At 35.4% G+C, this 26,571-nt stretch overlaps 2 protein-coding genes across 2 annotated transcripts in view; one reads left to right on the top strand and one right to left on the bottom strand.

Annotated features, from left to right (window-relative positions):
* The first annotated feature begins 1,601 nt into the window (after positions 1-1,601).
* Positions 1,602-9,228, top strand: LOC131793240 (growth factor receptor-bound protein 2). The gene is made up of 6 exons (XM_059110658.2): positions 1,602-1,825; positions 1,939-2,036; positions 3,275-3,375; positions 5,028-5,049; positions 6,408-6,570; positions 7,222-9,228. Exons 1-6 carry the CDS (start codon positions 1,748-1,750, stop codon positions 7,405-7,407), a joined length of 648 nt encoding a protein of 215 aa, XP_058966641.1. The 5' UTR covers positions 1,602-1,747; the 3' UTR covers positions 7,408-9,228.
* Positions 9,102-26,571, bottom strand: part of LOC131793241 (protein flightless-1 homolog) — a 24,916-nt gene continuing 7,446 nt past the window's right edge. The window contains exons 17-55 of the mRNA XM_066170535.1: positions 26,532-26,571; positions 26,106-26,190; positions 24,965-25,112; positions 24,256-24,281; positions 23,649-23,696; positions 23,487-23,549; positions 22,935-22,966; positions 22,666-22,748; positions 22,327-22,377; positions 22,186-22,232; positions 22,011-22,076; positions 21,358-21,432; positions 21,117-21,186; positions 20,724-20,761; positions 20,520-20,576; positions 20,268-20,354; positions 20,049-20,077; positions 19,866-19,932; positions 18,663-18,722; positions 18,219-18,303; positions 17,789-17,876; positions 17,414-17,527; positions 16,646-16,760; positions 16,189-16,236; positions 15,583-15,639; positions 15,381-15,477; positions 14,833-14,969; positions 14,554-14,597; positions 14,307-14,367; positions 14,128-14,184; positions 13,760-13,858; positions 12,733-12,770; positions 12,417-12,482; positions 12,268-12,325; positions 11,970-12,059; positions 11,295-11,387; positions 10,942-10,989; positions 10,417-10,482; positions 9,102-9,963 (exon numbers count right to left, since the gene is read on the bottom strand). The exon at positions 26,532-26,571 is cut by the window's right edge and continues 16 nt beyond it. Coding sequence (XP_066026632.1) covers positions 9,829-9,963; positions 10,417-10,482; positions 10,942-10,989; positions 11,295-11,387; positions 11,970-12,059; positions 12,268-12,325; positions 12,417-12,482; positions 12,733-12,770; positions 13,760-13,858; positions 14,128-14,184; positions 14,307-14,367; positions 14,554-14,597; positions 14,833-14,969; positions 15,381-15,477; positions 15,583-15,639; positions 16,189-16,236; positions 16,646-16,760; positions 17,414-17,527; positions 17,789-17,876; positions 18,219-18,303; positions 18,663-18,722; positions 19,866-19,932; positions 20,049-20,077; positions 20,268-20,354; positions 20,520-20,576; positions 20,724-20,761; positions 21,117-21,186; positions 21,358-21,432; positions 22,011-22,076; positions 22,186-22,232; positions 22,327-22,377; positions 22,666-22,748; positions 22,935-22,966; positions 23,487-23,549; positions 23,649-23,696; positions 24,256-24,281; positions 24,965-25,112; positions 26,106-26,190; positions 26,532-26,571 — 2,768 coding nt within the window. The 3' untranslated portion in view covers positions 9,102-9,828. The remainder of the gene's footprint in view (positions 9,964-10,416; positions 10,483-10,941; positions 10,990-11,294; positions 11,388-11,969; positions 12,060-12,267; positions 12,326-12,416; positions 12,483-12,732; positions 12,771-13,759; positions 13,859-14,127; positions 14,185-14,306; positions 14,368-14,553; positions 14,598-14,832; positions 14,970-15,380; positions 15,478-15,582; positions 15,640-16,188; positions 16,237-16,645; positions 16,761-17,413; positions 17,528-17,788; positions 17,877-18,218; positions 18,304-18,662; positions 18,723-19,865; positions 19,933-20,048; positions 20,078-20,267; positions 20,355-20,519; positions 20,577-20,723; positions 20,762-21,116; positions 21,187-21,357; positions 21,433-22,010; positions 22,077-22,185; positions 22,233-22,326; positions 22,378-22,665; positions 22,749-22,934; positions 22,967-23,486; positions 23,550-23,648; positions 23,697-24,255; positions 24,282-24,964; positions 25,113-26,105; positions 26,191-26,531) is intronic.

Here is a 26,571-nt window from a genome sequence, read left to right as displayed (position 1 = left end):
TCGATTTATTTTGATTGGGGTTTGTGTAACAGGATTCATTAATTTTGAGCTTGATCACTGGGGTACAGGAAAGGAGGAACGAGTTTCTGACTCATTCACGTTCTCTGTTCCTTTACCTCTTCATCGATGTTTGTTTTCTTTAGGTGTAAAGTAGTAAATCCCCACTGGTACCCTTCGTCAGCTTTTGGTCTGCTCTTTTGTCGTTGCCTTTTTTTAGAATTAGCGAGGTCTTTACTGACGTGTCTCCACAGCCAAACGATATATTTTAATTTTTTCCCTGTTGCACTTCAGGGCTCCTCGGACCATCGTAAGGCGGAATTCAGTGTTTGAGAAATCACTTCCGGCTGTCGCATCGTAAACGCGACAGCTGTTCCCCTTAGTATGCCTTCGACACAAAAATATCTGCAGAGGAGTCGTAACAGTTTTGCCATATTGGCTTATTCGCAAAGAGAAATGTTTGTTCAGACCAGTTATAAGTCAGTCATTTTCCAAATTGAATTTACTCTTCTCCTATTACTAGAGGAAATTTAACAAAGGAAACGTCACATGCTGTTTCAATGACTCCGTGTCATCCTCTTCGAAAGTGGAGCAGATCGCCATTGGTGCTGTTTGCATAAAAAGGAATAAAATTGTGTCGGAGACTACATGTTGCGTGATAGTAGCGTATCTACTACCCTTTTGACAGATTTATAGAAGAAGTCTAGCCATCAAAAGACAATGAACACTTGAGCTACACGAATTGATTGACTTTCTGATTATCACATAGCAATAACCAATGATTATCTTATTCACTCGCATAAAATCGAGCGTCCTTTTCCATGTGATAAAAGTAGCTCTTGCATATTTGTTGTACTAAGTGAATACTACAAAAGTGAGCCAAGTGATTGAATAGTTCAGACAAACAACTCTACCGCTTGTTTCTTAAATGTCGTTCAGTAAACCCTAGTGAACGGGGCTAGTTCTCAACTTTTGTGAAATATTGCATAAATTAAATTCTCGTAACTTTCGAGTATTTTTTTTTTGGGCCAATCTTGCATTGAAAGGTCAGGCTGGCCAATTCTGACTACTGGTGAGTAACCCTCAGTTAGTTTCCCCCCTCCCCCTCCCCGTACTATGCTCGGTTTGGCTTAGTCTCGTACCTTCCACGCCCTTCAGTTACAGTTACACGGTAGGATCTGGGTACGAAATTAGATTTGGCGTTCTTTGGGACAAGCAGCTAAACTGTTGAAAAATCTTGCCATGCAATATACCATACTAAGTGGCACGATTAAACGGTGAAAACCTCATGAAATTCCTATGTTTCTTAGAGAGTAAACCAACCAACATCATGTTTTGTTCTTTTCGTTTATTCTTCACTCACACGAAACTCGCCCTTTCCGAACCGGAAGTAATACCTACCCCATCGATGAGTCACTAAATAAGAATTCTTGTCGCAATTTCCCAGAGAGATATGACCTTCGATAACCATAAACTGAAGCTTTTTGTCAGCTGACTGGTAATTCAATCGACTCGTACGTGGGATCTAACTCAGCCATTTAAAATTTTTTGCTATAAAAGGAAATCGTATTTTTTGGCCGAGTTTCACCTGGTAACGAGTTGTTTGTCCCAAAACCTACTGTTCACTTCCTGCATTAATCATATCGAAGATGAGCAGTTTTCATGTTGCGTTGAATTTTGGCGGTGTTAAACTAGACCCATTATATTCTCGGTGAATCATTTTGCTGGTTGAAGACAGGAAATTTTGTCGATGGAGGCCGTGGCGAAATATAAGTTTACTGCTTCTCAAGATGACGAACTCTCCTTCGAAAAAGGCAGCGTTCTGAATGTAAACAGGGTTTCTTTTAATATGTAAACTCAAATAATTTATTGGCACTCGACTTTCAGGTTTTCAGTCTTTGATTATGCATCATTTTGCAGCCAAATATCATTTATTTTCAGATCTTAGACAAAGATGAGGACAGAAATTGGTATAAAGCAGAACAAAACGATCAAGAAGGTTGGATTCCAAACACCTATATAACGATGAGACCTCACAGGTATGCTCAAATTTTACCCGAAGATCGATGTGACAGTTTCATTTTTAAGTTTTTGTTTCGATTCACGAGTGAATTTCAATGCTTTTTAGCTTGTGATTTGAAACGTCGAATGTGCTGTTATGAAATGTGGGACAAATTCTTTGGTTGCACCATAGATGATGTTTGACTGAAATGATCTCCTTTCTCAAGTTAATAGGTCAGAAAGTTCCCCTCAGTTGATTTGACTTCCGTCGTTTCAAATCGAGCGACTGATCAATTGATCAATTCTAAGCTCCGTCTGATATTCTGCAATATTGTGCGTGTAATTCTGCATTTTGATTGTGCACTAAGCGGTGCTGAGCCGTTGAGAGATTTACAATTAACAGAAACAATCCAATACGCATATCGCATTGTTATCGATTATATTTGAAGCCTCTTACCTTGATTGTTTTGAAACACGCATTACAGCTCATATTTCCACAACACAATTGCCTCTTCGAATGAACATTGTACTTATGACAGCTTCAGGGTCTCTGCTGAATAATTTGATCGAGAAATTAATGGCACTTTTGGTTTTCTCATTTATTTCTTTTGCAACTTTTGCTTGAAATGCACGCGAACCTCATGTTGTCATCTGTGTGAGGGGAATTTTCAACTTTGCTTTCAAGGGGGAAAAGAAGCAACTAGAACTAATTTGTTTTCACTCCTTGCTGAACTTGAAGTGAGGTCCTCGATCGCCACTACGACAGTTTAACTAAGGTCTCAGGTATAAGACAAACCTTTCACCTATATGGTCAGTCATCAAAGACCATAACCTTTGTGTTGATTGTTGGGAAGGGATGGAATTCCAGATTTTTACAGCTGTTTTGTATACCTACCAATTTTAGAAGACTCGGTCATTTCTGAAATTTCCAAAGATTTAGCATCATGTACTAAAAATATTTGTGGGTGTGGTGAAGAGTTTGCTCTTCTTCTTAAATTAGAGGCTTTTGGGAAAAAAGAATCATTAAAAAACCTGATCTTTTCTTGAAAACATTCATGCTACTCATACTTTAAATGTATTGATAAAAGTGACAGTAGCACAAATATTTCTATAGGCATAAGAATTTGATCAGCAGGTATGGTTTTGTGTGAGATCAACTTTTGTACCTGTGGCCCTCAAATTGGCACCCAAGAAGTGAATGTAGAAAAGGTATAACTTAAGAACATTTTAATATGTATTTATTGTTGTTGCTGACTGTACTGAAATGTTATTGTAGCTGGTTCCATGGTAAAATAACAAGAAGACAAGCAGAAGAAGCACTTCTGCAGGTCCAACATGAAGGTGCCTTTCTCATCCGAGAGAGTGAGAGCTCACCAGGTATTGGTCAGTTCAGTCATGTCTATGCGATATTTAAATGGCCCCTCTTGGGACCATGGCTATTATATTTTAGATAGAAGAAGTTGTACCCTCTTCCTTCTGTGGCCTTGATCATGTTTTTTGTGAGGGAAGAGCTGACTGTAGTCTCACAGGCTTCTTTGCATCACTCCCTTTGTTTTACAGAGGATTTTCTGTTTATTCTTTATCCTGATATCCTTTCTAGTGAAAGGATATCACTAGCACTGATGTCCTCCATCTGATTTTGGGCAACTGATTACTTTAACAATGGTTCACAATTAACTTATTCTTGCTAAAAAAAAATATTACAATCAATCATACAATAAAATGCAAAATTCTTATTTCAATGAATTGGTAATTGCATGCTATGGGTTGTCACAAATCTAGGCAGTCTTTTTGCTTTTTTGTTGACTCTTCTCTAAGAGATCACAAATTATTGTTACTAGTAACTGTTTTCCATATAGTTCTTGTAAATGTCAATCATGGTTCTGGTTCAGTATGACTTTCAAATGGTTGGGTATATTTAGCATAGCCAGTAATATGCCTCTACTTTAAACCCGACCATGAACAAGGCAAAACATGCAAACCATTGCTAGTCAAGGAAGAAACTGAGAAAACTTACTGATTTTGCTCTGTCATGCTGTTTGGAATAATACATAATGTATATATATATATATATATGTATATATCATAATGCGGTGTGACACAGAAATCACACCGCATCATTCCGCCACGCCAAGCACAAAAACTCTACCGAACTTAGCAAACACATCTGGACACTCAAGAACGACAACATTGACTATTCTATCTCATGGCGCGTCTTATCATCTAACTCTCCCTACAACAGCTCCAGTAAAAGATGCAACCTCTGTCTAAAAGAAAAATTCCTGATAATTTACCGACCCGACCTCTCATCACTAAATAAGCGTAACGAACTCGTATCTTCATGCCGACACAGAAACAAAGCGTTGCTACGCAACAGCTGAACTTTAAAGTTTTTAAGTTTACCGCGTATTATGCAAATTTTCCTAGTATATAAACGATAGTCACATGAATATTCTTTCATTAAACCCCTGAAGAGTGAAGCGATTCACGAAACAGGCTTGTCGGGAAATGTAGTTACGTACCTTTTTTCCTCTCATAATATTTATCCTGCTCTGCTTCAACGTATTGAGCACTGTTCCACGCGAAAATCGACTTGCAGACTTCCTATATATATATATATATATATATATATTTATGTTTGAGGGGGGTGTCTATTGCAGAGTGAGTTTATTAGTGATGGGTCTCTTAAAAGCATAGCAGCAAGGAGGGGGGTGCTGTTAGATAAGGGGTGTTTGTTTAACCCTTTAACTCTCAAGATCTCATTAGTAATTCTCCTTACTGTTAGCCAAATGATTCTCATTATGTTAGTTTGGAGAATTTGGTATCGGACCAATTAGTAATCCCATAATTGATATTTTTCTTTATTCTCATCACTTGTCTACATGATATTGTATAAATGTAGTGAGGAGAAATTCTCTCTTGGTCACTCATGGGAGTTAAAGGTTAAGAAGGAGTGTCTATAAGATAATTTAGGATATGGGTGTTGTTTTTGCTCTGTTGTTAATTCTTTTGATGTTGTCACTTTTCAGGAGACTTCTCTCTGTCTGTTAGGTAAGGATGATCTTGCAATATTTCTGCCTTATCACTGAATTTTTAAAACCTATAAACGAATTAGTAAAACACAGCATATTCTATAGGTCAGTGAATGGTTAGGGATTAATAGAGATAAGGCTCTTTTGTGCCATGACAACTTGACAACGCAACTTACCCCTTTAGCACAACACTCCACCTCACTAATCTACAGTTGCTACTGTAAGTTTGAGATTCAGCCACCAAACAAAGGTGAATGCCTGCCAATGCAGCTGATGTGGGAATATCATAAGAAATGTATGTCAAACTCCTATTTAGGATGAGTGGTAAATAGTTTGCTTCTGTATTTAGATTGAATGTTGTTACATTGCTGTTCGCCAACTACATTAGCTCAGGTTTTGTGAAAAATAACCAGTACCCATCCAGGTACTTGGAATAAAACAAAAAATAAACTCTTGGCTTTGAATGTTGTTTTTGAGTGTTAACAGTATAATTAGGTAACTCAATTCTGGTTACCAGGTCATATACTAAATCTCATTATGCATACTTAATCCATCATTTATTTACTTAAAATAAGCTCAATATGGAATAATTCCTAAATAACTAGATCAGGACTCAGAAACAATGTCCATTGCATCTCTGTTTCTTCCTGTGGTCACCCTAAATAGCTTTGATCACAGGAGAACACTTAGCACACTGTACATACCATCTTTCTTAAGTTACAACAGCCAAACCTGCATTAAGAGGCTCTTTGTTAACTTCTGTGAGTGACCAAGACAGAATTTCTCCTTACAATATCAGTACAATATCAAGCAGACAAGTGATGAGAATAATTAAAGAAAAATCTCAATTAGGGGATTATTAGTTGATCCAATACCAAATTCTCTGAACTAACATCACAAGAACTATTTGCAGACAGTAAGGAGAAATTATAATGGAATCTTGGAAGTTAAAGGATTAAGCAGTCACCCTGTATTAAGAGCTAAGTTGTCAGTCACAAAATTCTTTTCTCTCCAACACTTTTAGTAATTGTCACCTCTATTAAACTGTGGCAGTCACCCTTTACCCAAGTCCCAAAAGCCTGTTTGTATTGTCTTCCACCTGTGCTGAATGGTCACTCAAGCATATTTAATCCATGTTCATCTCCCGAAATCAATGCTAGTAGTATTTTCAAGAGTGTGTTTGTACATTTTATTAAATAAAATGTCTTTTATTAATGATACCTCTCTATTGTGGAACCTGTCATAAGTGATCAACCTGTATTTAGTGGTCACCACAGCATTTCCTGTGGGTGCAAGTTTAGTTTATGTCTATATACTTAGTTAGCAGAGTCAGGTGGTCAAAGCTTTTATAACAAATAAAAAATTTCTCTTCATCAGAACTGGTGACCATGTTCAGCACTTCAAAATTTTTAAAAATGAGGAGAGGAAGTACTATTTGTGGATAAGAAAGTTTTCATCTCTCAACATGTTGGTAGAGCACCACAAAACAAACTCAGTCAGCAACAATCAACAAATATTCCTCAGTGATACAGACTTAAGAGTAAGTTACATGTGTGCCTTTAATGTTATCCATATTGGCCCGACCCAAGAATTTGGTGATCTATCCTGTGAACAATGTTCCTTGGTTGGTGATTTTTTAAAATTTCCCTATCATCAGAGTATTCCTTGCAGTGTATTTAATAATGGTAAAAACACAAGTCTGATGGCTTGATTATTTTAGTGTCAGTACTTAAGACAGAACTGGATGACAAAAAGTCCTGTTACTTATTGATTAAAACCATAAGTCTCAAATACCCATTGTTTAATCAGGAAAAAAAAAAGACAGTTGACATATTTTCTGAAAGAAAAATAATCTAGTTGCAGGGGTTTCACTAAATTCTTGTAACAGCAGCCAATAAAATAATAGAGAGCTGTGTGCCAAATCCCAAACGTGAACCCTGCCCACAGGCTAAACCAATGGCCCTGAGAGTTCCTACAAGAGGTGTTTGACCACCAGTAACCAGCTTTTACTGAAACATCTATCCAGTAGCCTACACGAAAGCAACTGCAAATGTTGACTTAAACTTTCCAATTGCATAAACATGATGCTTAAAATTGTCAAAATTTAATCGATAAAACTGGTGTATTATTTTACTTCTTACTCTTGGGAATCAAAGGGTCAAATGAATGATTCTTTCCCTTTATAAAATAGGATGAGATGGTGCAGGCCTTGTTTAATTTTGCTGCGCAAGACACAGATGAGCTGAGTTTCACGGCAGGTCAGTGGATAACAGTGTTGGATAAAAGTAATCCTGATTGGTGGAAGGGACAAGTCAATGGAGCTATCGGAATCTTTCCTTCAAACTATGTAACTGCCCCAACACCTAACCAAACATAAATAGAATAGAAATCAAACATTCAGGGCCAGTTATTTTAACAAAATTAAACTAAGAAAGCAGCCTTAGACAATCAATCAACTGAAAGATTCTTTATAGGTGATAGCTGTTCAAAATCGAAATACAAACATAATGGTCAGCTGAATTGGAGATGATGAAGACTAGTTAAAATAACTGGCCCAAAGTTTTCCAACATTCTTTGTAAATAGAATTCACAGTTTGTAGTTCCTTCAATGAAACACTTTAAAATGTCCTTGTTTAAATTTGTCGTTAGATGGTGATATAGTTTTACTGATATTTCAAAGAATGTTACCACCTAACAAATAGAATTCAAACCAGATGTACATTAATTTAGCTTGTCACCATTTCCTTGTAAGTATGAAGTTTTCTTTGCCGTTTTTATCATTGTTCTTGAGGGTCATTTTGCAAATAAAACAATTTAATTTCCATAGTTAAGATATATTTTTAAGCCTTAGAAATTACCCCATTGATCCATTATTTTTATTTTGCAAAAGTAATACACTTAGTTATTCCTATGACATAGATTAAAATGTTTGTATATTTTTTAATCAGTTTTTTTTAACTGTATCTAATAAGTGTTATCTTTACCATGATGTACCTGTTGAAACTCAGATTTGATCCTGATGACTAATTATTGTATCTCTTCATAAGTATGTATGCTATGATTGGTCAATTAATCAGAGTGTGTTTTACATTCAAAAGCTTTTGAATTGGAATCTTCCTCTTCTATGTGGAGCTACAATATATAATTAGGCCTTTAACTCCTAAGATTTCATTTTAGTAATTTTCCATTCAATTCATGTGATGTTAGTGTGGAGAATTTGGAATTGGATCTACCAATAATCCCCTTATTGATGTTTTTCTTTATTCTCATTAACGTCTGTTTGATATCGTACTGATAGTGTAAGGAGAAATTCTGTCAAGGTCACTTGTGGGACTTAAAGGGTTAATGTCCTATTGACCTCAATTTCTAAGTCCATATTGTAAGCTATGGAGACAAGTTTTTCTGCCTTGCAATTGGGCCACAAGTCTGAGTAGGAAAAAACTTGGTCTATAATTTACAGTCAAGACTTTGAACTTGGCTAGTAAGAGGTACACAAACATTTCTGATATCCAAAGCAGGTGTTGCAAACTAGGTACTTATCGTAGAAGTAGTAACTGGTAATACATATTGAAACTTGGGAAGTAGGTTATTGAACTGAGGGTGCAGTGAAAGGACTGGGTCTTTTCTGGTAACAGTATTAATTTGTGGTATATCCACCCTAAATATTACAATAATTATAATTATATTTAACTTTAAAAAGAATTGGTATAAAGTTGTATTTTTTTTTGGTGGCTTCTTAAGCAATCAGTGGATCAATGACTTGGAATTGTAAAGTAATATGTATCATTTTTAATTGTTTGTCATTTTTAATACTGAGAGAAGTGTAAAAAGGATGTTGTTTTCTTAACATCCTTTGGGGATGACAAAGTATGCCGTAGCAGTATGTTTAGTCTATCATCAAGCTGCAAGGAAATTCTAAAAATCAGGCTGGTTTGAGGGATTGAGTCGTATTATTTTTTTATAGGTTATTAAAAAACACTATGGCATAAATCGTATGCAATAGAGTAAAAAGTATAAAGAATTGTGTGCAGCAACAAAATAATGAATACTTGTATGCAATAGACCAAGATGTTCCTTTGCAGTTTTTCCATTTAATAAATTGCTTCAAAGGCTCAAAACTTTCTAAGTGCAAGGATTAACCTACATTCATTACACTTTCACAGAAATATTTACACGTTTTTTTGTAAATCTTGACATAAAAAGTGTGTTAACCTTCTCAACAAGAGTAACTTCATTTTGTTATCAATAAAGATCAATTTAAACAAAGTCTATTGTACTCTATGTTAAATAATGCAAAATGGTTTATTTTCTACAAGAGATTTACTGTAGAAACAGGTGTAACACTTGGAGTACTTTCCATTTATCAGGTGTCGCAAAACTGAAAGAACTTGTTCTTGCCAGTGAAAATATGATGCCAAAGTCAACTGGATTTGAAAGTTCTTTGGACATTGCTCCAATTTAGATTACCTCCCTCATTTTCCATACCATTTCTTTATGTTTCCCTGATACTTTGCTTGCAGATTTATACCCATTCCATTCCTTCAATAAAAGAAAAACTGACTAGCATTTTAATGATCATTGAACCTGTAGAGTGATAAACAGCACCACATTGTCCAAAGTTAAGAATGTGGCTTTCAGAATTAAGGCAGCCTTACTATTGTCGAGCATTAATTCCTGTAAATGTGTGTTCAACAACTTTTTCTTGGCAGGAAAGAAGTATACTGGGAAACCCATCATGTTCAAAGATGGCTTGTCGATGTCTTTTCCCTGTGGCTCAGGGCTACTAAATTGCAAAATTTTACATCTTTGGATCGTGAAATTGGCCCCAGCCATGAAAGCATCTGGTAAAGTGGTGTGGTTCTTTCCCTCTGAAGGTGCAGCGCAGCTTCCTGATTGGACCACTGTCCAGCTGCATAAGATGCTGAATATAAACCTAACAAAGATATTGCAATAACAGTTTTCCTTCACTTGTAATAATTTCAGTCTTTACTTTTGAAGGATTACAACCATAATCTTTTACAGAGGGATAATTGAAAATATCATTGCACAAAACTCCACACATCATGAAACAAATCAAGATGTTTCCTTGATGCAGAAAGTCACCATGGCAACACCAAAGCGTCTTAGAAGCACCCCTAATTTAACCTCTATATGCTTGTACTTTGAAAGAAGAGGTCTGTACCTTCCCCCCCCCCCTTTTAAACTGCAGTGAGCATAAAAAAGGGGGAGTGATCACTTTTTTAAAACTGCGGTGCTGTGTCAGAGGTGGGTATTACAAGATTAATTGGTTTAATGAACTGAGTTGATAATGTAAGGTGGCCATGGTAAAGAGCTCTGTAAAGCTGGCATTTCAAGTGCACTGACAGTGTTGTGTTAATAAAAATACCTGTGTACTTTTGATGGCCATCTTCCTTTCAACATCACTGGACTGAGGTCCCATCCAAACATATACCTGAAGAATGAAATGGGTTTACAGTTTGTCTGTTACATGGTTAAAAGTTGACTGCATCTGCTTTGTTGGACAATAGATAAACTTGACACAATTTAACAGTTTGGGCATTTATCAATTAAAACATTACTGGTCTATTAATCATGTCAATACGGCTCTGATCATCAGTTTAAGACAAAAAAAACAGTACTTAACCAATGGAATTTTACACTGTAGAAAACTGTGATTAACATGTGACTTCTCCCCATAATATCCATACATTATCCAGCAAACTCGTAATGAGAATACTCAAACTTATCAGGTAGAAGTTGTTATCTTGATCGAACACCAAATTCTTGTAACTTATTTACAAGGAAATGTGTAGCAGCTAGAGGGGAGAATTAACAATCAGATCTTCAGAGTTAAAGAGTTAAACAACTAAATTTCAAACTGTAAAAAACTGCCAATTATTGCCATCAATACCTCATTTCCAGTGTCAAGAATCATAACATCTTCACTTGCTAGGTCATCCTAAACCAAAGTAAATAAACAAACAAAAAAGTGAGGTAAGTACAGGTTTAGAAATGGTAACACCACTGGAAAACTTAAAATCAGTTCCATTAGTATGGTAAAGATTAATACATTTCTGTGAATTTTTCTCCATAGTTTTTTTTCTACATAGTACCAATTTTTTGACACAAAAATATTAATTCATATAAAACAAGTAAACACTATTGACACTTCTCCTTAACAAGAATCTAGCTTTAGAGAATTCTATACTTTTTCTTCCTTTTGCAGCCCTAGTTAAGTAAACATACACCTATTTACAGTCTCACCTGACAAAAATCAGAACACTTTTCAGAGACGGAAAAGTACCCCTTTTCATTAGAACAGCGGAACAGACGAGCATAATTGATGTACTCTGCAGACTGCAAAGATACAGGCAAAAAACACATATGAAACATGATCCCTAACAGTAAAATCTGACCCCTATGGGAGGGCAAAGGAAATCTAAAATTAACCTTGGGAAACAGACCAAGTTATCTACTAATATCAGAAAAAAAATTTATCTTCTATGTGATTCTTGGGAAGCTCAAACCAACTGCTTATTATAAGAGCACATTTTGCTACCATGAAATCCACTTTCCAATGCTTAAATGTAGCGCCCATCCATTCTGTTTCATACAAGTTTTTGTTCCTTCACTTCACTGTGGTCCTACTAATAAATAACTAAGCTATATTCAAAACTGCCTTCAATGCCAGGGCTTGTTGTATTGCTCTTTGTGGTAAGCCAACTAGCTACCAGGACCCAGTTGTATAAAGGGAGCAGATAAATTGCTATCCAGCAGATAACTGTCAACAAAATGTACTGTGCTATTCATCTGATAGCAATTTATCCAGTGGATAGCCTTATCCAACAATCAAACAAGCAGGTCCTGAACCCCAAAGCTTCTTGATAGAGATATAGTCCCTCTGAAACTAAATAAAGTTTTAGGTAGTGAAACACACACCTTATCATAGTCTTTCTTTCCTCCAAGACCCACCCAGAAGAAGTTCTCTGGTTCATCTCCTTCATTGACAATTTGAACTGTGTAGCCACTCTAAGATACACATAAGAAAAAAATAAAATCAGAGAAGACAAATGTAACAAAAAACAAAATTAACATGGGCCACCACAGGTAATCTGTTTGTCAAAGGTAAAGATCAGCAACATGGACAAGTCAACATGACAAAAATCTCTCAAAACCAACTTCTTTCTGTGGAGTGGGTCCTAAATAAGATCTAAATTTGAGAAGTTTTCTGACTTACATCCCAAATTTCATTTCCGAGTTCCTTGGCATGATCAGCTTCACTTTCTGAGACTTTGCTGTTTGTTTAAAAGAAACATTCAGGTTAATTTCAAAGAGAGAACAAAACAGTGGAAACAAACCATTCAGCACAAGGTGAGAGAGAAATACCTGCCAATCCATACATATATGATTCCATCTTCAGAGTAATTTTCAAATGGAACTTTCAGGATGTAGCTGGAAAATAGAATATTCATAACTGAGTTGAGAATTTTTTTTGTAACTGCATAATCACTAACTATAGTTTTTAACCATTCTCATATCTGCTACCTTCTGAAAATTAAGTTTGTCTTCACAAGCCTACAGCCAGCATTACTATAATGGTAACCTCTGGAAGAAATAACCCTTCAGTGCTCCAGTAAGCTGTAGTAACTCCATTGACCACAATTTACTACTTCATGCTGAAAAATTCAAAGATGAGGCTTACCAGAATTCAGAGTTCAGATGTCTAGCATCAGTTTCAATCTGAAGATTAAATAATAAAAGCAACAACCATCATTTTTGATAAGATACACAACGCTCTGATTTTGTGAGATACCTCAGTGTAAAACTTAAGTCAAACAAGGGCTAAGGAAGCATTTTGATGCTGCATGACTCACAATTGGATTGAAAAAGCAGGGACATAGCTAGGGTAGGGTAAGGGGGGGAGGGGGCCCCAAGGGTGACTGTCCAACCCCCCAACCCCTCCTCCCTGAGATAAGGTTTTTTATTTTTCAGTTCAATTCAGAAATTTGCAACTTGATAATTAGGGTGATAAAAAGCAACACTCAATGCTCATGATATACAATAAATAACACATTTACACCAAAGCTCAAACATGTTTTCAAGCTGTTTTGTTTAACATGGGTTAAAAATTGTTTTCTTCATAAAAACTGCTTAAAATGATCTTTGTCATATTCAAATTTAGCACACTGAAAATACAAATTAGAGATGACTTGAATCCTATGGGAAATTCAACTTTTCATTTCTGTTTCTGATTTTCATTCATTTAAACCAAATTTAATTGAACATGTTTCGCTGGTGTGAATGGGGCAAAAGTGTTGCTTGAGAAAACACAGAATGGATATCCAAGTGAAGAGTTATGTAAGTACCCTGAGTTTCAATTCCCCTAAAAATTCCATGCTATACCCCTAAAGAGGCCAAAGGACTGCAGAAAGCAGGAGAAAAACCAGCATAAAATGTACCCACATATACTTGTTACCTACAGTAATGGACATTACTGAACAACAACAAAAATTAGGATTCAAAATACACTTGAAGGAAGCAAGCAAGACAGCAACTGTATAAATGTCTGATAAACATTGATAATAACTTAGATTACACCTTTTAAAGAGTTAAGGAGCAATCTAGCTTTACAAGTGATGCTATCTCTGACGACTACAATGTAAAATGTCAGGAAGTTCTTTTCTTTTTATTGAAAATGCTAACCCATAGCAGTGATCTTCTTTTTGTACCTGAATCACTCTCTTGGCCAGAATGCCGCCACTGGAGCGGATATGGTAGAACTGAGGTTTATTCTTTTCTTCTGGTTTCACTGGCTCCTTGCGTTTTCCCTATTGATAGATCAAGTGAAGCATTAACTGCATTACACATTAAGGTCACAAGAATAGAGGACATGACAGAGAAGATCTTGACTGTTAAGCAAATTCTCCTTGTCAGCACTTTAGCAATTGTATAGAGAACAGTATGGAGAATATGCATAATGATGTTAGGGTGTAAAGGGTTGAGACCCCTTAACTTAAACACTTTAATCCTAGTTTCAATAAAAAATAATCAATGGATGGAATCCTTTCCCCACTTGGGGCATAAATTATACTTTTACCTTGTGAATGATGAACTTTCCTTTGAAATGAGCTAGAAATCTTGGGGCCTCTTGTTGCTGAAAAATAAACAAAAGCACAGATATTGAAGACTGTTGAGCATTCACTTGGTTGGTCAGTCATCATAAAATTAAAGATCTGATCTACACTGCTTAACTTTTTGATTCAGAATACATCGTACCTGCTGTGTCTTCACAACCTCTAGTTTTTCACCAAATAACAACTCAAATTTCTTCTGAAGACTGGAAAAGAAAAATTAATCACTGTTAGATTGGTGTCAAGTTACATTCTATGAATTTAACTTCTCAGGCATCAAATACAAGCAAACTCTGCTGATTGCTCAGACATCACATTCAAGTGAACACTCCTGATTAAGGTTTTAAAAGTAAGTAAACAAATCATTGGCATACTCCTTTAAAAAGGATTACCTGAATGTAAATGTCAGCCAACCCATCTGGTTTGCATCTCTTCCCTGTAAAATCAAAATGAAAACAAACAGGCAACTGAATAGTGAATGAGGGAAAATGTTCTACCAAGTAAAGCTTTTAAGATCATTGTAAATTAAACCTCATGATATTAACATACATATTATGGCTGAATCTTAAGCAGTGTACCATTTTTTTTTGTCCTCTCCATATTTTGATGTCATTTGGAATCATTGCAACATTAAATATTAACGTTAAATAGAATACATAATCAGTAATAACCTGCCAGAAGTACACAACACATTGAAAGTCTTCTTCTTGTTCCACTGGTTCATCATCATCTTCCTCTCCCTCAGGTTGTTCAACTGGCACCCAGTAACGACACAAGAACACATAACAGTCTCCAGTATGGAAATGTCCTGACAGAATAATGACATCAAAACCAAAACATTGTAAATGCAGCATCAGAGCAAACCAAATGAATTTCTTTTGCAAAATTCTTGTTCCTCAATAGATAGAGACAAACTTGAACACAGCAATGCAAGGTTATCCATTTGTACAAAACCAGGTGATACGATGTACTTAACCTTATTTCTGGTCTTTCCTTAACCCTTTAACTCCCAAGATCTGATTGTTAATTCTCCCCTCTAACTAACACACAATTCCTTGTAAATAAGTTATGAGAATTTTTTAAGATTAAGATAACTTCTTCCTGATAAGTTTGAATATTCTCATTACTTGGTGGCTGAAGAATGTATGGATATTATAGGGAGAAGTTACATGTTAATCACTTCTGGGAGTCAAAGGGTTAAAACAACAAAGAAACTCACCAATTTCCTCTTCAGGGAGACGGACAAATTTTCTCCCTTCCAGAACAAAGCACTCCATACCATCTAGATCTTCATTCCATTCCTCCACATATTGTTCCTTCAAGGACACAGAACAGTTTTGAATAAAAGCTATTAATAATAAGGGCTTATGCCATCAATAAGCAATCCCCTGTCAGATAAATCAGGTCAAAAAATTAATTACCTGCTCATTATTAGGGATGGGCTGTTGTCGAGTAGTGAACAAAGCAGATAGATCAACCTGGTGGATGAAAGTAAACAAAGTTAAGCAGCTGAAGCTGATGAGCTGATTACCATCAATCACACCACAGAGTTACAGGTAAAGTAAATCTTCAAACATGCACATGATATAATTTCAGTTCCACTGTGATGCTTAATAAAGAGAAGCCCTACAACTGGTGCAAACTGACTGCTGAGTGAGAGTGCTGTTGCAGTGCAAACAGCATGATGTTCACCCCAAGGACAGGATTGTAACTTTGAAATTCAGCTGTTGGCTGAAATTTCACATGAGGCCACTCAAACATAATGTTTGATATGGAACAATAGTAAGTGCGTAACTTCATAAGTGCTGTCCTCCTTTGCCAAGCAATTACTTTACCAGCAATTATGGCTTTTTCATCTGAACTAATTTTGCTCACATGGGGCACCTAGCAACAACCCTGCTAAGAGATTGTGAATTTCAATTTGATTGAGACGCAGAGGAGTGAATGCTTCTTTAACAGCAAGGTAATGTATCCAGCAACATTAGTAATGACAACTAAATTTATAATCATGCTTCCATCAACATTACCTTTGCAACCTTCTGAAGTTTAGCCTGTGCTTCCTTTGTGGTTATGTTCTGGCCAAAGAAGATTAATTAAAAGAAACTTTCACTATTATTTGTCATCAGTATTAATAGCATTCTAATTATGAAAAAAAACAAAAAACAAAAAACATTCACAGAACTTTGTTTATCTGTGCTTTGATGCATCCATCACTACACAATTTGTTTGGAAGTAACCAGCAGATTCACGAACTTGAGACATTTCTCAACATAACTTAGTACATGATTGAGAACAAGAAGACATTTTTGTTTACCCAGAAATTAGGGCACCCTTAAAAATTATTATTTTGTCAATACTCAAGCGCACCTTATATACCATTATTCCAAGTTTATGACAATATAGTGTATTCAAAATGGTTGTTGAGTTTTCATTTATTGTTACAAAACAGCAAAATTTCCATGATACTTATACTAAATGACTTACAGTGACTCCGAGCTGTTTTGATGCCTTTGCAACATAATCAGCACTGAGAGTGTAATCCACTGCAAGCACATCATCCCAGCCAATAAATCGAGCTTTAAACATTTGGGATTCAGCCCTAGAATTAAAAACAAAAATTACTAGTTATCTTTGGAAGAAGGTGATATCACATAAGACAGTATACACCTTATTTCAAAGTGACATTACATCTATTGACCAACCTGTACAGGGTTCATATCCATTTTCAGAAAAAAATTTCAAGGACTTTTCCAAAACTTTTCCAGGACTCAGATTTATTTTTCCAGAACTCCAAATTTCACCTAAATCCATTTCATTCCCAAGATTTCAAACTCAGTTATTCTTATGGTATGTATACATTTCTTATAATGTAAATTCTGAAAACTATTTGTTGAGTTAAGCAGATTTCCAGGACTTTCCAGTCCTGGAAAATGTCAAAATAAAATTCCAGGCCCTTCCAGGTTTTGCAGGACCCATAGAAACCCTGCCTGTATCTACAACAATTATTTACCCACTTTGCCTTGATTGTATCTTCAGAATTCAAGGAGTTTTAACTTGAACCAAAACAAAGAAGACCAAATGACATGACAACCCAAAATAATGTACAGGTATATTGCCCAATTCAAGTATAAAAACTAAAGGGTGAAACATCTATCATCTAGAGACATGGCAAGATGAAGAAAAATACTACAAGTTGGAGTTTTATTGGACATGAATCAGGATCTGATATCAAGCTGCCCAGCCACTACTTACCCCTGGAGGTTACGTATCTGAACAGTGAATTGTGGACGGTCAATCATAGCATAAAGCTCCTGAGAGAGCTTCATTGCTGCAGCACGTACAAGACGAGCTGATTTGCGACCAATCCTGGAGAAAAGAACCATAATCAGTTCTAAATATCCATTTCTTGTATTTTGAGGTTAAATTTTATTTTATCAGACGTATTACAAAGGTAATCTTTGGAATATAAAAAAAGGAAGACTATTGAAACCAAGGATAAAAATTGTAAAATATATTAAATAATTTCAAAATATATTTTTTTTCTATCAAGTATTAACAATTTAAAGAATAAACTTTAAAACAAGGATTTTGGTACATTAAGGCCAAAATATAGACACTATTACTTACCAAACAAAAATCTCAGAATGACAATCCAAAATATAGACATGCTTATTTTCAAGCATTTTTGTGCTCAATTTCCCTCCATTAGTATCCACTGATATGTAAGATAAAAATAGACAAAAAAAATTGATACTTGTGGTGCCCTAAATACACACATTAGATATCAATAATAATGAGTTGGCGCTGTTCAACCCTTAGCCCTCTTAAGGTCACGAGAATAAAGAAAATGATCACCAATTTAAGAAGCTCCTGATTGTCAATCAATTTCTTCCTCTCAGTACTATAGGAAAAGTAAAGAGAACAGTGTGGAGAATATGGATGTCAATGTTAGGATGTAAAGGGTTACCATGTGCAGGTGGTGTATACAGGTATGCTTTAACTGACTGTCTTGTCAAAAAGTTCCAATAGGATAAAAATCATGATATCGTGAAAATACCTTGTGGAAGTTCCAAGTAACCTAGTCCTAGAGCTACTTGGTACAGAATAGGCACAGGGGGTGGTTCATTGTACTCTGGTTTTTCCTACAAAAAATAATCAATATAAAATTGCAGGGGGCAAGTGGACAATGGTTTTTAAGTAACTATGGATATTTCTTCCACAATTAAAAAAAAATGGGGGGGAAATGATCGTAATACCCTCTTTTAACAATAGTAACTGTCTGGAACAGATAATTTCAAAAAATTTTGAAAGTTCAAATAATAACTTTCAAATGTTAAAAATAAATTTCTTTGCAAAGGTTGCTTAGATTGTTTGTCCATCCCTTGAAGCTAATATCTAAAAACTAAATTCTGACTGTTTCATTTGTTGAACAACTATTATTAGTCATAATTATAAGATTAAAACTGTTATTATTGATACAGACACTTAATGTGTCACTCACCATAATTTCATCTGTTGGACGACCACCAAGAATTCTCCAAAATTCAGCAGGTTCATCTCCCTAAGATGTAAAATGATAGGATAACATGACCCATGATGTATGATATCTCAGTTGGTACAAAATGTTTCCCATGTGACAGAACCAATGAGAACTGACTAGTCCTTAGTGCATTAATGATTAATGTAAAGCTTGAATTTAGCGAATATTTTACAAGTGGAAATAAAAATCATTTTTAGGTATTCTAGATGCAATGTAGCTCAAGAGCAGTGTTCTCCAGAAGCACTAGTGGCCTGCTTTTTCATGAGTTATTCCTTTCTGAAGGGCCAGTTTCCTTAATTACACACATCAACAAAATGCCACTATTGATCTGAAATAATCTTATACCCCTTTACACCCGAACATCAGTATCTATATTCTTTATGCTCTTCTTATTACATTTCCTTTGGTACTGACAAGGAGAATTTGTACATCAATCATAGCTTCTTAGGTTGGTGATCATTTCTTTTATTCTCATGATCTTAATAAATTAATTAGCAGTATTACTATGGGGAGAAATTAGTTGCTGATCACTCTGAGGGGTTAGAGAGTCATCTTTGCCACCTGGCCCCGGTTGATCAAAGCTGGGTTAAGGTAACCCAGGGTTAGTGTGAAATTTGATTTCAGGTCGGAAAACTTTAAGAGAAAATTCAGTTCAAATCTTTTTGCTTGCAATTTGATCATTGGATGTTCTAAAAAGAATAGTGAAAAATTTTCCCAAAAACCTTTGAACAAAGAAATAAAGAAAGCTGGATTAAAATTTAACCCTGGGTTAGGGCTAATTGGCCTTTGAGCAACTGGGCCCTGGTTTTTTTTCTCTCAAGACTTCCTTATAAACAATATCAAAGGAGAACTCTACAAGAGTGGCCAGAAAATAGAGCAGATGTATTTAAAATGTAATATTTGGGACAAACTTGAGGAATTGACAGGATGCTAACCTATCCCAATATACCTTTGGCTCTATCAACCAACATAAGGTTTACCTAATTATGCTCCAGAGAAAAGAATGGCATCATTAGGGAAAAGACACTTAACATCCCAGAAAAAATGGCTGGTGTCTACCCAAAACTGAAATTATCAGGTGAGTGCTCTTAACATATTTTGAGAGAGCTCAACATATTTCTGACACAGACATGCTAAAAATACCAATTAACACTTTGCTCCTACCGTTTCACACATTATAATTTCTGCTTTGTTTTTACGATCATTTTTGTTCAGCTTTTCTGCAAACAACCTGTTGTGAGACCAAGTTGAGAGACACAACATCCATCAGTTAACTCTGTATTTGCCGCTAATATGAGCTACACAAATTATAAAATATCCAAAGATTATCCCATCACTTTTAATTACCTTCCTTTTGTTTTCATTGTTCCTTTTGCCTAGAAGATAAAACAGAAGATGAACTCTTTTTGTTAAGTGGCTTTCATATAAGTAAAAGAGAACTGTTCTTAAGTCTGGCAAGTCACCTTCAAAAATGGGAACACAACAGTATCTCCAAGGGATTTTGCAAATAATCATTCAAGGCTGTGATACAAACAACTTAAAGATCAAAAGCAATCAGACACTCACCCTTGCTCCAGACCAAATAAACATCTTAAGTCCAGCATCTAATACAAATGAGAAAGTTGGATCCAGAGATGAAGTGCTCACTTCCACCTACCCAGCAAAAAAAAAAAAGGTTTGTATATTTATCTATAAATACATGTATTCCAAGAGAGTATTCTTGGAGTGTGCAAATGATAGAATGTGAACTGATAAAACCAAAATGAAAATTTGCAAGAAAGAAGAAGGATGAACACTGTTACAAATTAAAGAACTTACTGGCTCAAGTTGTACTTTGGATTGATTGAGAATCCTGAAGAGCCTTGTAGGGTAGATCTAACAAAAAATTGAAACAATCTTCACAAACAAATCATTGCAAAGGATCACTAGATCATGAACATATAAAGCTAAAATTTTCAAAGCTTGGGTAAAGTTTGAGGTAGCCTTGTTACACCACCAGGAAGCTCATTTGTACATACTTACTGGATCTTCAACTGTGTAAAATCCACTAGCTGTACCACCTGTAGTTATACAACATATTAGATAATGTTATTAAATGTTTCATGCCCAGGATCTTAATGTTAGTTATTCTCTCTAACTTCTACATATTTCCTTATAAATTAAATTAGTTATGGGAATTTTGTGTTAGATCAAGATAACAACTTCTACCTGATCAGTTTAAGTATTCTCAATACCTGTTAGCTGGACAACTTAATGGTATTGTAAGGAGAAGTTATGCGTTAAGCACTTCTGAGAGTTTAAGGGTTAACTGCTGTCAGTGCTAAATTAAGTCATTATGTGCCTGGCTAATATTGAAAGAAAGCAAGTTACTCAATTTAACAAACAGTCACATACTGCTAAAATGTTATTCCTTACCCTCAACATAATTGAGGCCATTTTCGAACAGTTCACAGAATTCCTCTGACTCATCTCCCTGTTCCTCACGCTTTAGAGACAAAAGATACCATTACTTAGGAGTCCTACACTATTGCCAACCTTTGCTTTTATTTTTAATTTTCATATTTGACTGACATGTGATCTTGTGACCTATCAATTCAACACTTGTCAAATGAACTAACAGAAGTACAGAAGCAAAAGTAAACAACGAAGAACTAACCACAGTCCGTGTCTCAGCACCAAGGAAATTTCTTAGATTTACAGCATGGATAGCTGAGCAAGCCTTCTTGTCAAGCTAAATAACAAAACAATAAATTCATAGTCATGAGGCTTATCTAACTCAAGATCAAAGTATGGTAGCTTCAAATGGAGATTTCTTCCAAAGATGATTTTCCACCATCATAGTTATTTATTTATTTGCAATATTAAGGACAGTCTGACTAAGTTAAGCTTTAAAGCTGGTTTAAATGGGTGCTTCTCTAGACAATAACAAGGCTTGTCTAGAACACCAGGAGCTGCATTTCTGCACTCTTTGCGAGAAGTGTGTGGGTTCTTTAGCATCCCCTGCTAACCAGTACAAAGAAGATGCAGGAGACGGAACCAATAAATTACTGCTTTTATGCAAGAAGACAAGAATGTCTAACTGTTTGTGGATGTCAAAGCAAAGGCAGCTCATTTGCTTCAGTTATTTTAAGACCCTGAGTGTTAGTCCAGTCTGGTGCATGAACTCCTGACCTTCCTCAAGGAAGTCTGGTGCTCAACAACATTCATGAGTGGATAATAAACCATTAATAACTTTCTCAATAGTATTTATAATCAGTGATGAGTTATAAATTATTTATTTTGTACTTAATAAATGGTTGGCACACTTACTGAAGCTTCTTTTCCAATCCAGTAAAATATTTGCCAAAACAACTGGTCTGTGTCATCAAAACTAGTCTGAATGTGTAAAAAGTATCAGTTACCACTGGACAAGCAAAGAAGAAGTGTACAAAGTCAACTCCTTGAAACCAAGACTAAGACCAAAATTACTTTAAAGAAAAGTCACCTTGAGAACAATGTAGCAGTCAGCTTCATAAAACTTTCCATAGAACACTATCAAGAAAAAAAATAAGAAGAATTAAAAAATCATTCTCTTTACTGCCCGTTTGCCATTTCAAATTAAAATGATTTTAAATGACTCTCTTACATTCATCAACTGAAACTGGCAGGAAATTTTCAATTTGCCATACTACCAGACCTGCAAAAATGAAAGCAATAATTTTTGGTCTCCTTTAGGTACAAAATGTAATTTTTATTTGTATTTAAGTAGAATGAAAGAAAAATATATTGACAAGAGTCAGTAAAAAACTTAGTGTACTTTAACAAAACATTGTAATTAGTATTATACAACACACAAATCCACTACCTTAGTTTTGGGTGACTACATGTAGTAAATTCTTTAAAATAAGTCTTATTTCTTTTCATTTTAAAATTAATGCAAGTAAAATGCAATATTGAAGACTGTCATTTATTTTGATGATCTCACCAGGTTCTTGGCCAGTGTCTTCATTAAAGAAATCATTATAATTCAGATTAGGTTTCACTAATGCCTCATTCCACTTCCTACCCCTATTAAAATTGAATGAGAAGTCAAATAAGAACAGACATTATGCCTCACTATTCTGGTAACAATTAAATTCATTTGGTAAATAATAATTCTCAATAATATCTTAAGCTCCCCTGCCCTACAACAAATCCAAAGAAGGTTTGATTGAACAAGTGTGTTCAGTTTTCAAGGATATGGGATAAACTTACTTCAAAAGTTTCTCAGGCTCATCTGAGTCTTGCTGAGAAGAAAAAAGAAAATTCAAAGAATCAGTGAGTATCATCACTCCTATGGTAGTATTTCCCATTGCTAAGCATTATAAACCTGTCACACCCTAACATCAGTATGCATATTCTCCATACTGTTCTCTAAACATTTCCTAAGGTGCTAACAAGGAAAATTTGGTTTACAATCAAGAGCTTACTGAGTTGGTGATTATTTCCTTTATTCTTGTTGTACAGATCGAAATCTACTCACAAAAATTATGAAAGAAATGCCTCTTAAATCCTAGCAGTGTGTGGGGTGTTAACCACAAGAATTTTGTTATCTAGTCAAGATTCCAACTTCACTTTCAAAGTGATGTATCCTCCAGAAGACTTCAACTCAAATAGACTCCAGTTAGGAGTCAGTGTCAGTGACTGAAATTTTACCATTCACTCCACTTATATCTCTGGTTTGTAACTTACAAATTTATACCTGCTTCACAAGTTATGATGAAAAAAAAAAAAGAACACTCAGACAAAGTTTTACCAGTGACCTACCTTTTTACCCAATCTCTTGTTTTTTCCTGAGACTTTTTTCTCCTCAGCATCCTCTACCATACCCTACAATGGAGAAAATAACAGAATCAAAAAGGTACCTAGGATGTCATTTCAATTACCTCATAGGATGATAAGCTTTTTTTCTACTGTATCATCTGTTACCTTGAGTTCCTCTGACTGGCTTTGATAGCGCCTTCCCCTCATTCGCATCTGGAAATCATAAATCACGGCAAAGATTTATCATTTTCAACTTACAGTGCAGACTGCATAGAGATTACCTTTGATTTACCAATTTGATCATTAAATGCATTTTGGACAAAGAGAATGAAAACACAGCCAATTTTTCTTCACCAAAAATGACCTACATCAAGTTTGCCAAGCAATTCTTTTAAATCCATGGTATTCCCAGGGTTTGGCAATTCATTGTTATGAGCATAGAGAACCATTAAAATACTGACCCAGCATAATGACCCATTGAATTACAGCCAGAAGCAGCTTATTCTCCATTTTGCTGCACAAAGCAATTATGAGTATCGTTCCCTTGGCAAGATGAGATTCTAGTCTGTTGTAGATATTTCCATTTAAAAATTAAAATAATATAAAGAAAGAGTTTTCTCAACTTTTTGGCTTGATTGTGCTTTGTTACTGGAAAAACTTTTTTCCCTGAGATTAGGTCAATAGTTCTTAGTGCAGCCTATACGCTGGTAAATACAGTACTTAATTCCTAATTAAACCAATTTTCTTGACTGAAAATGTGAATGTTACTCACCTTTCTTGCATAAGAATCTTTGTTGGCTAAAAGGTTAACATAATATTCTGTGAGGCCACTACAAAGTTCTTCTTAAAAATTTGTTTAGATTATAAGATAAAATATGGGTGAATTAATTTAATGAGTTAAATAAAATGTTCATGGGATAATTATTAAATAAATATTGTTAACATGTAATTGACTTCTTACATTAACATCATAATACAACCATCAGATTTGAAGTCCACTGTAGCAGTTATTAATGCAAGTTACAAAATTGCCTTCAAAATTTTCCTTGTTCCCACAGGGCACTTGTTGATAAGAAAGTGATCTTCACAATAATGAACACTGCTTAAGCAGTAGTGAAATTAAGGCTTGAAAAAGATTCAGGACTGTACCAGATTTGAACCCATGACCCCTGTGATACCTGTGCAGTGCTCTACCAACTGTGCTGACAAGCCACTGGGAGCTGGTCATTATTTAAATTAATGTTGGTTACAAATAAACCAGTGAAGTGATGCATAAATGCCTGTGAATATTGGAAAATCATATAAATATGTGAACTGCAGAATAAGAAACATATTTTGTTTTTTCTTATTTTGTAGTTCATGTAATTCACATGATTTTCATATATTCACAGTCAAGACACTTATTCTTGCCTTGCCTATTCTAAGCTACAGAGAACTTCACGGTGAACAACGCCATATCTTGGGTGGATTGCTATACTTACGTTGTGGTGGTGGTGGGGCCCCTGTGGCCATTCTTAGCTGGGTCTGTAAGGTAAAGTCTACATTATAGAACTCTGGTCCACTCCCTAGTTCATCAGGGACAGGTTTTGGAGGCATCTCCAGTTCTGGATTATTTCGGACATCAAGTTCCTTACAGAAAACAAAGAAAATTGATCAAAATTAGATCATTTCAAACTAAAAACCTTTGTGAGTTTCCATTGATCATTTTTTACTCTGTCTGAAATTTCTAAAACAGGAAAGACAGAACGTCAGACATTCAACTTGGCTAAAGACAAGTTATTTATTACTAACTAGGTGACATGAAATAAGTGGATTACTGTTAGATCAAGATAACAACTTTGCCTGATAAGTGAGAGTATTCTCATTACCAGTTTACAGGATAATGTATAGAATATTATAGGGAGAAGTTACATGTTGATTACTGCTGGAAATTAAACAGTTAAACACTGCTAAGGCCCAGGGGGTAGGTAAGGAAGTTATTATCCTTGCCTCTGACATGACCTGAACCTTTTTTTGTTATTTCCATTATTAATTGTCAGTCAACTCAACAAACCCTAGTTTCCAGTTGCGTGTGTTAATTTTAATGTTAGCATGTTGTGCAGCATTGTGATAGTCAGCTTATCATAGCTACTGGTGGAAAGAATGTGATGGATCATAGCCCAACAAGAATACTTCTACATCAAAAGTTTTGGTTGTGTTCTTTAACCCTTTACACCCTAACATCAATATGCATATTCTCCATACTGTTCCCCATAAATTTCTTATGGTGCTGACCAAGAGAATTTCTCAAACAATCAAAAGCTTCTTTTGCTGGTAATCATATTCTTTATTCATGTGACCTTAATGTGTGATCGAGGGGTGATATTGTAAGGCAAAATTAGATGCTCTAAGATCACTCTTAGGGGTCACAAGGTTAAAGAGTTAGTCATAACTAAATATCTCACTAATTAATACTGACACAGAGTGCTATCAGCCACTGTCGCTGAGACAAATTGAGCTGAGGGAGATTCCTATTTCTGTATATATTGCAGTTAGCAAATTGAATACAAAGAAAAAAGGCCACAGAGGATGGTGACTGGTGATGATGACAATGATAAAAGTACTGAGATAATGTGATCTTACCTCTAAATTTGTCAGAAAATGTATTCCCTCTGGCAGAGTAAACAAACAGTTTGTATGAAGAATCAGCTTGCGTAACTTCAGACACCTGTTAAAGTAATAAAATTATGATGTATTCAGGGGGTAAGTTTCTAAAGAAACTGTGGTGCTGCATTGGCGGAAGGTATTACAAGATTATTTGGTTGTGTCAACTGAGTTAATAAATAAATATATATTGGCCACCGTTTCTAAAGCTGATATTTTCACTGAGGGTTAGCCCCAACATTCAAAAGGTCAGCTCCAACTGTCAGCTTTAGAAAGTCTTAATGGCAGCCAATTCATATTATTGACTCAGTTGATAAAACAAAATTATCCAATATAAAAAATGCTTAATTATCCACTGGACACAAATTGTTATTAATCACAGGTTCTTCTCTCATTTGGACATACCGACACAGCCCTTCTGGGATGCACTCCAATTTATTGCATG

This window comes from Pocillopora verrucosa, chromosome 8 (genome assembly GCF_036669915.1).
Source record: "Pocillopora verrucosa isolate sample1 chromosome 8, ASM3666991v2, whole genome shotgun sequence".
Lineage (NCBI taxonomy): Eukaryota > Metazoa > Cnidaria > Anthozoa > Scleractinia > Pocilloporidae > Pocillopora > Pocillopora verrucosa.
Note: the sequence above shows the minus strand (reverse complement) of the source record. Positions and strands in the feature narration are given on the sequence as shown.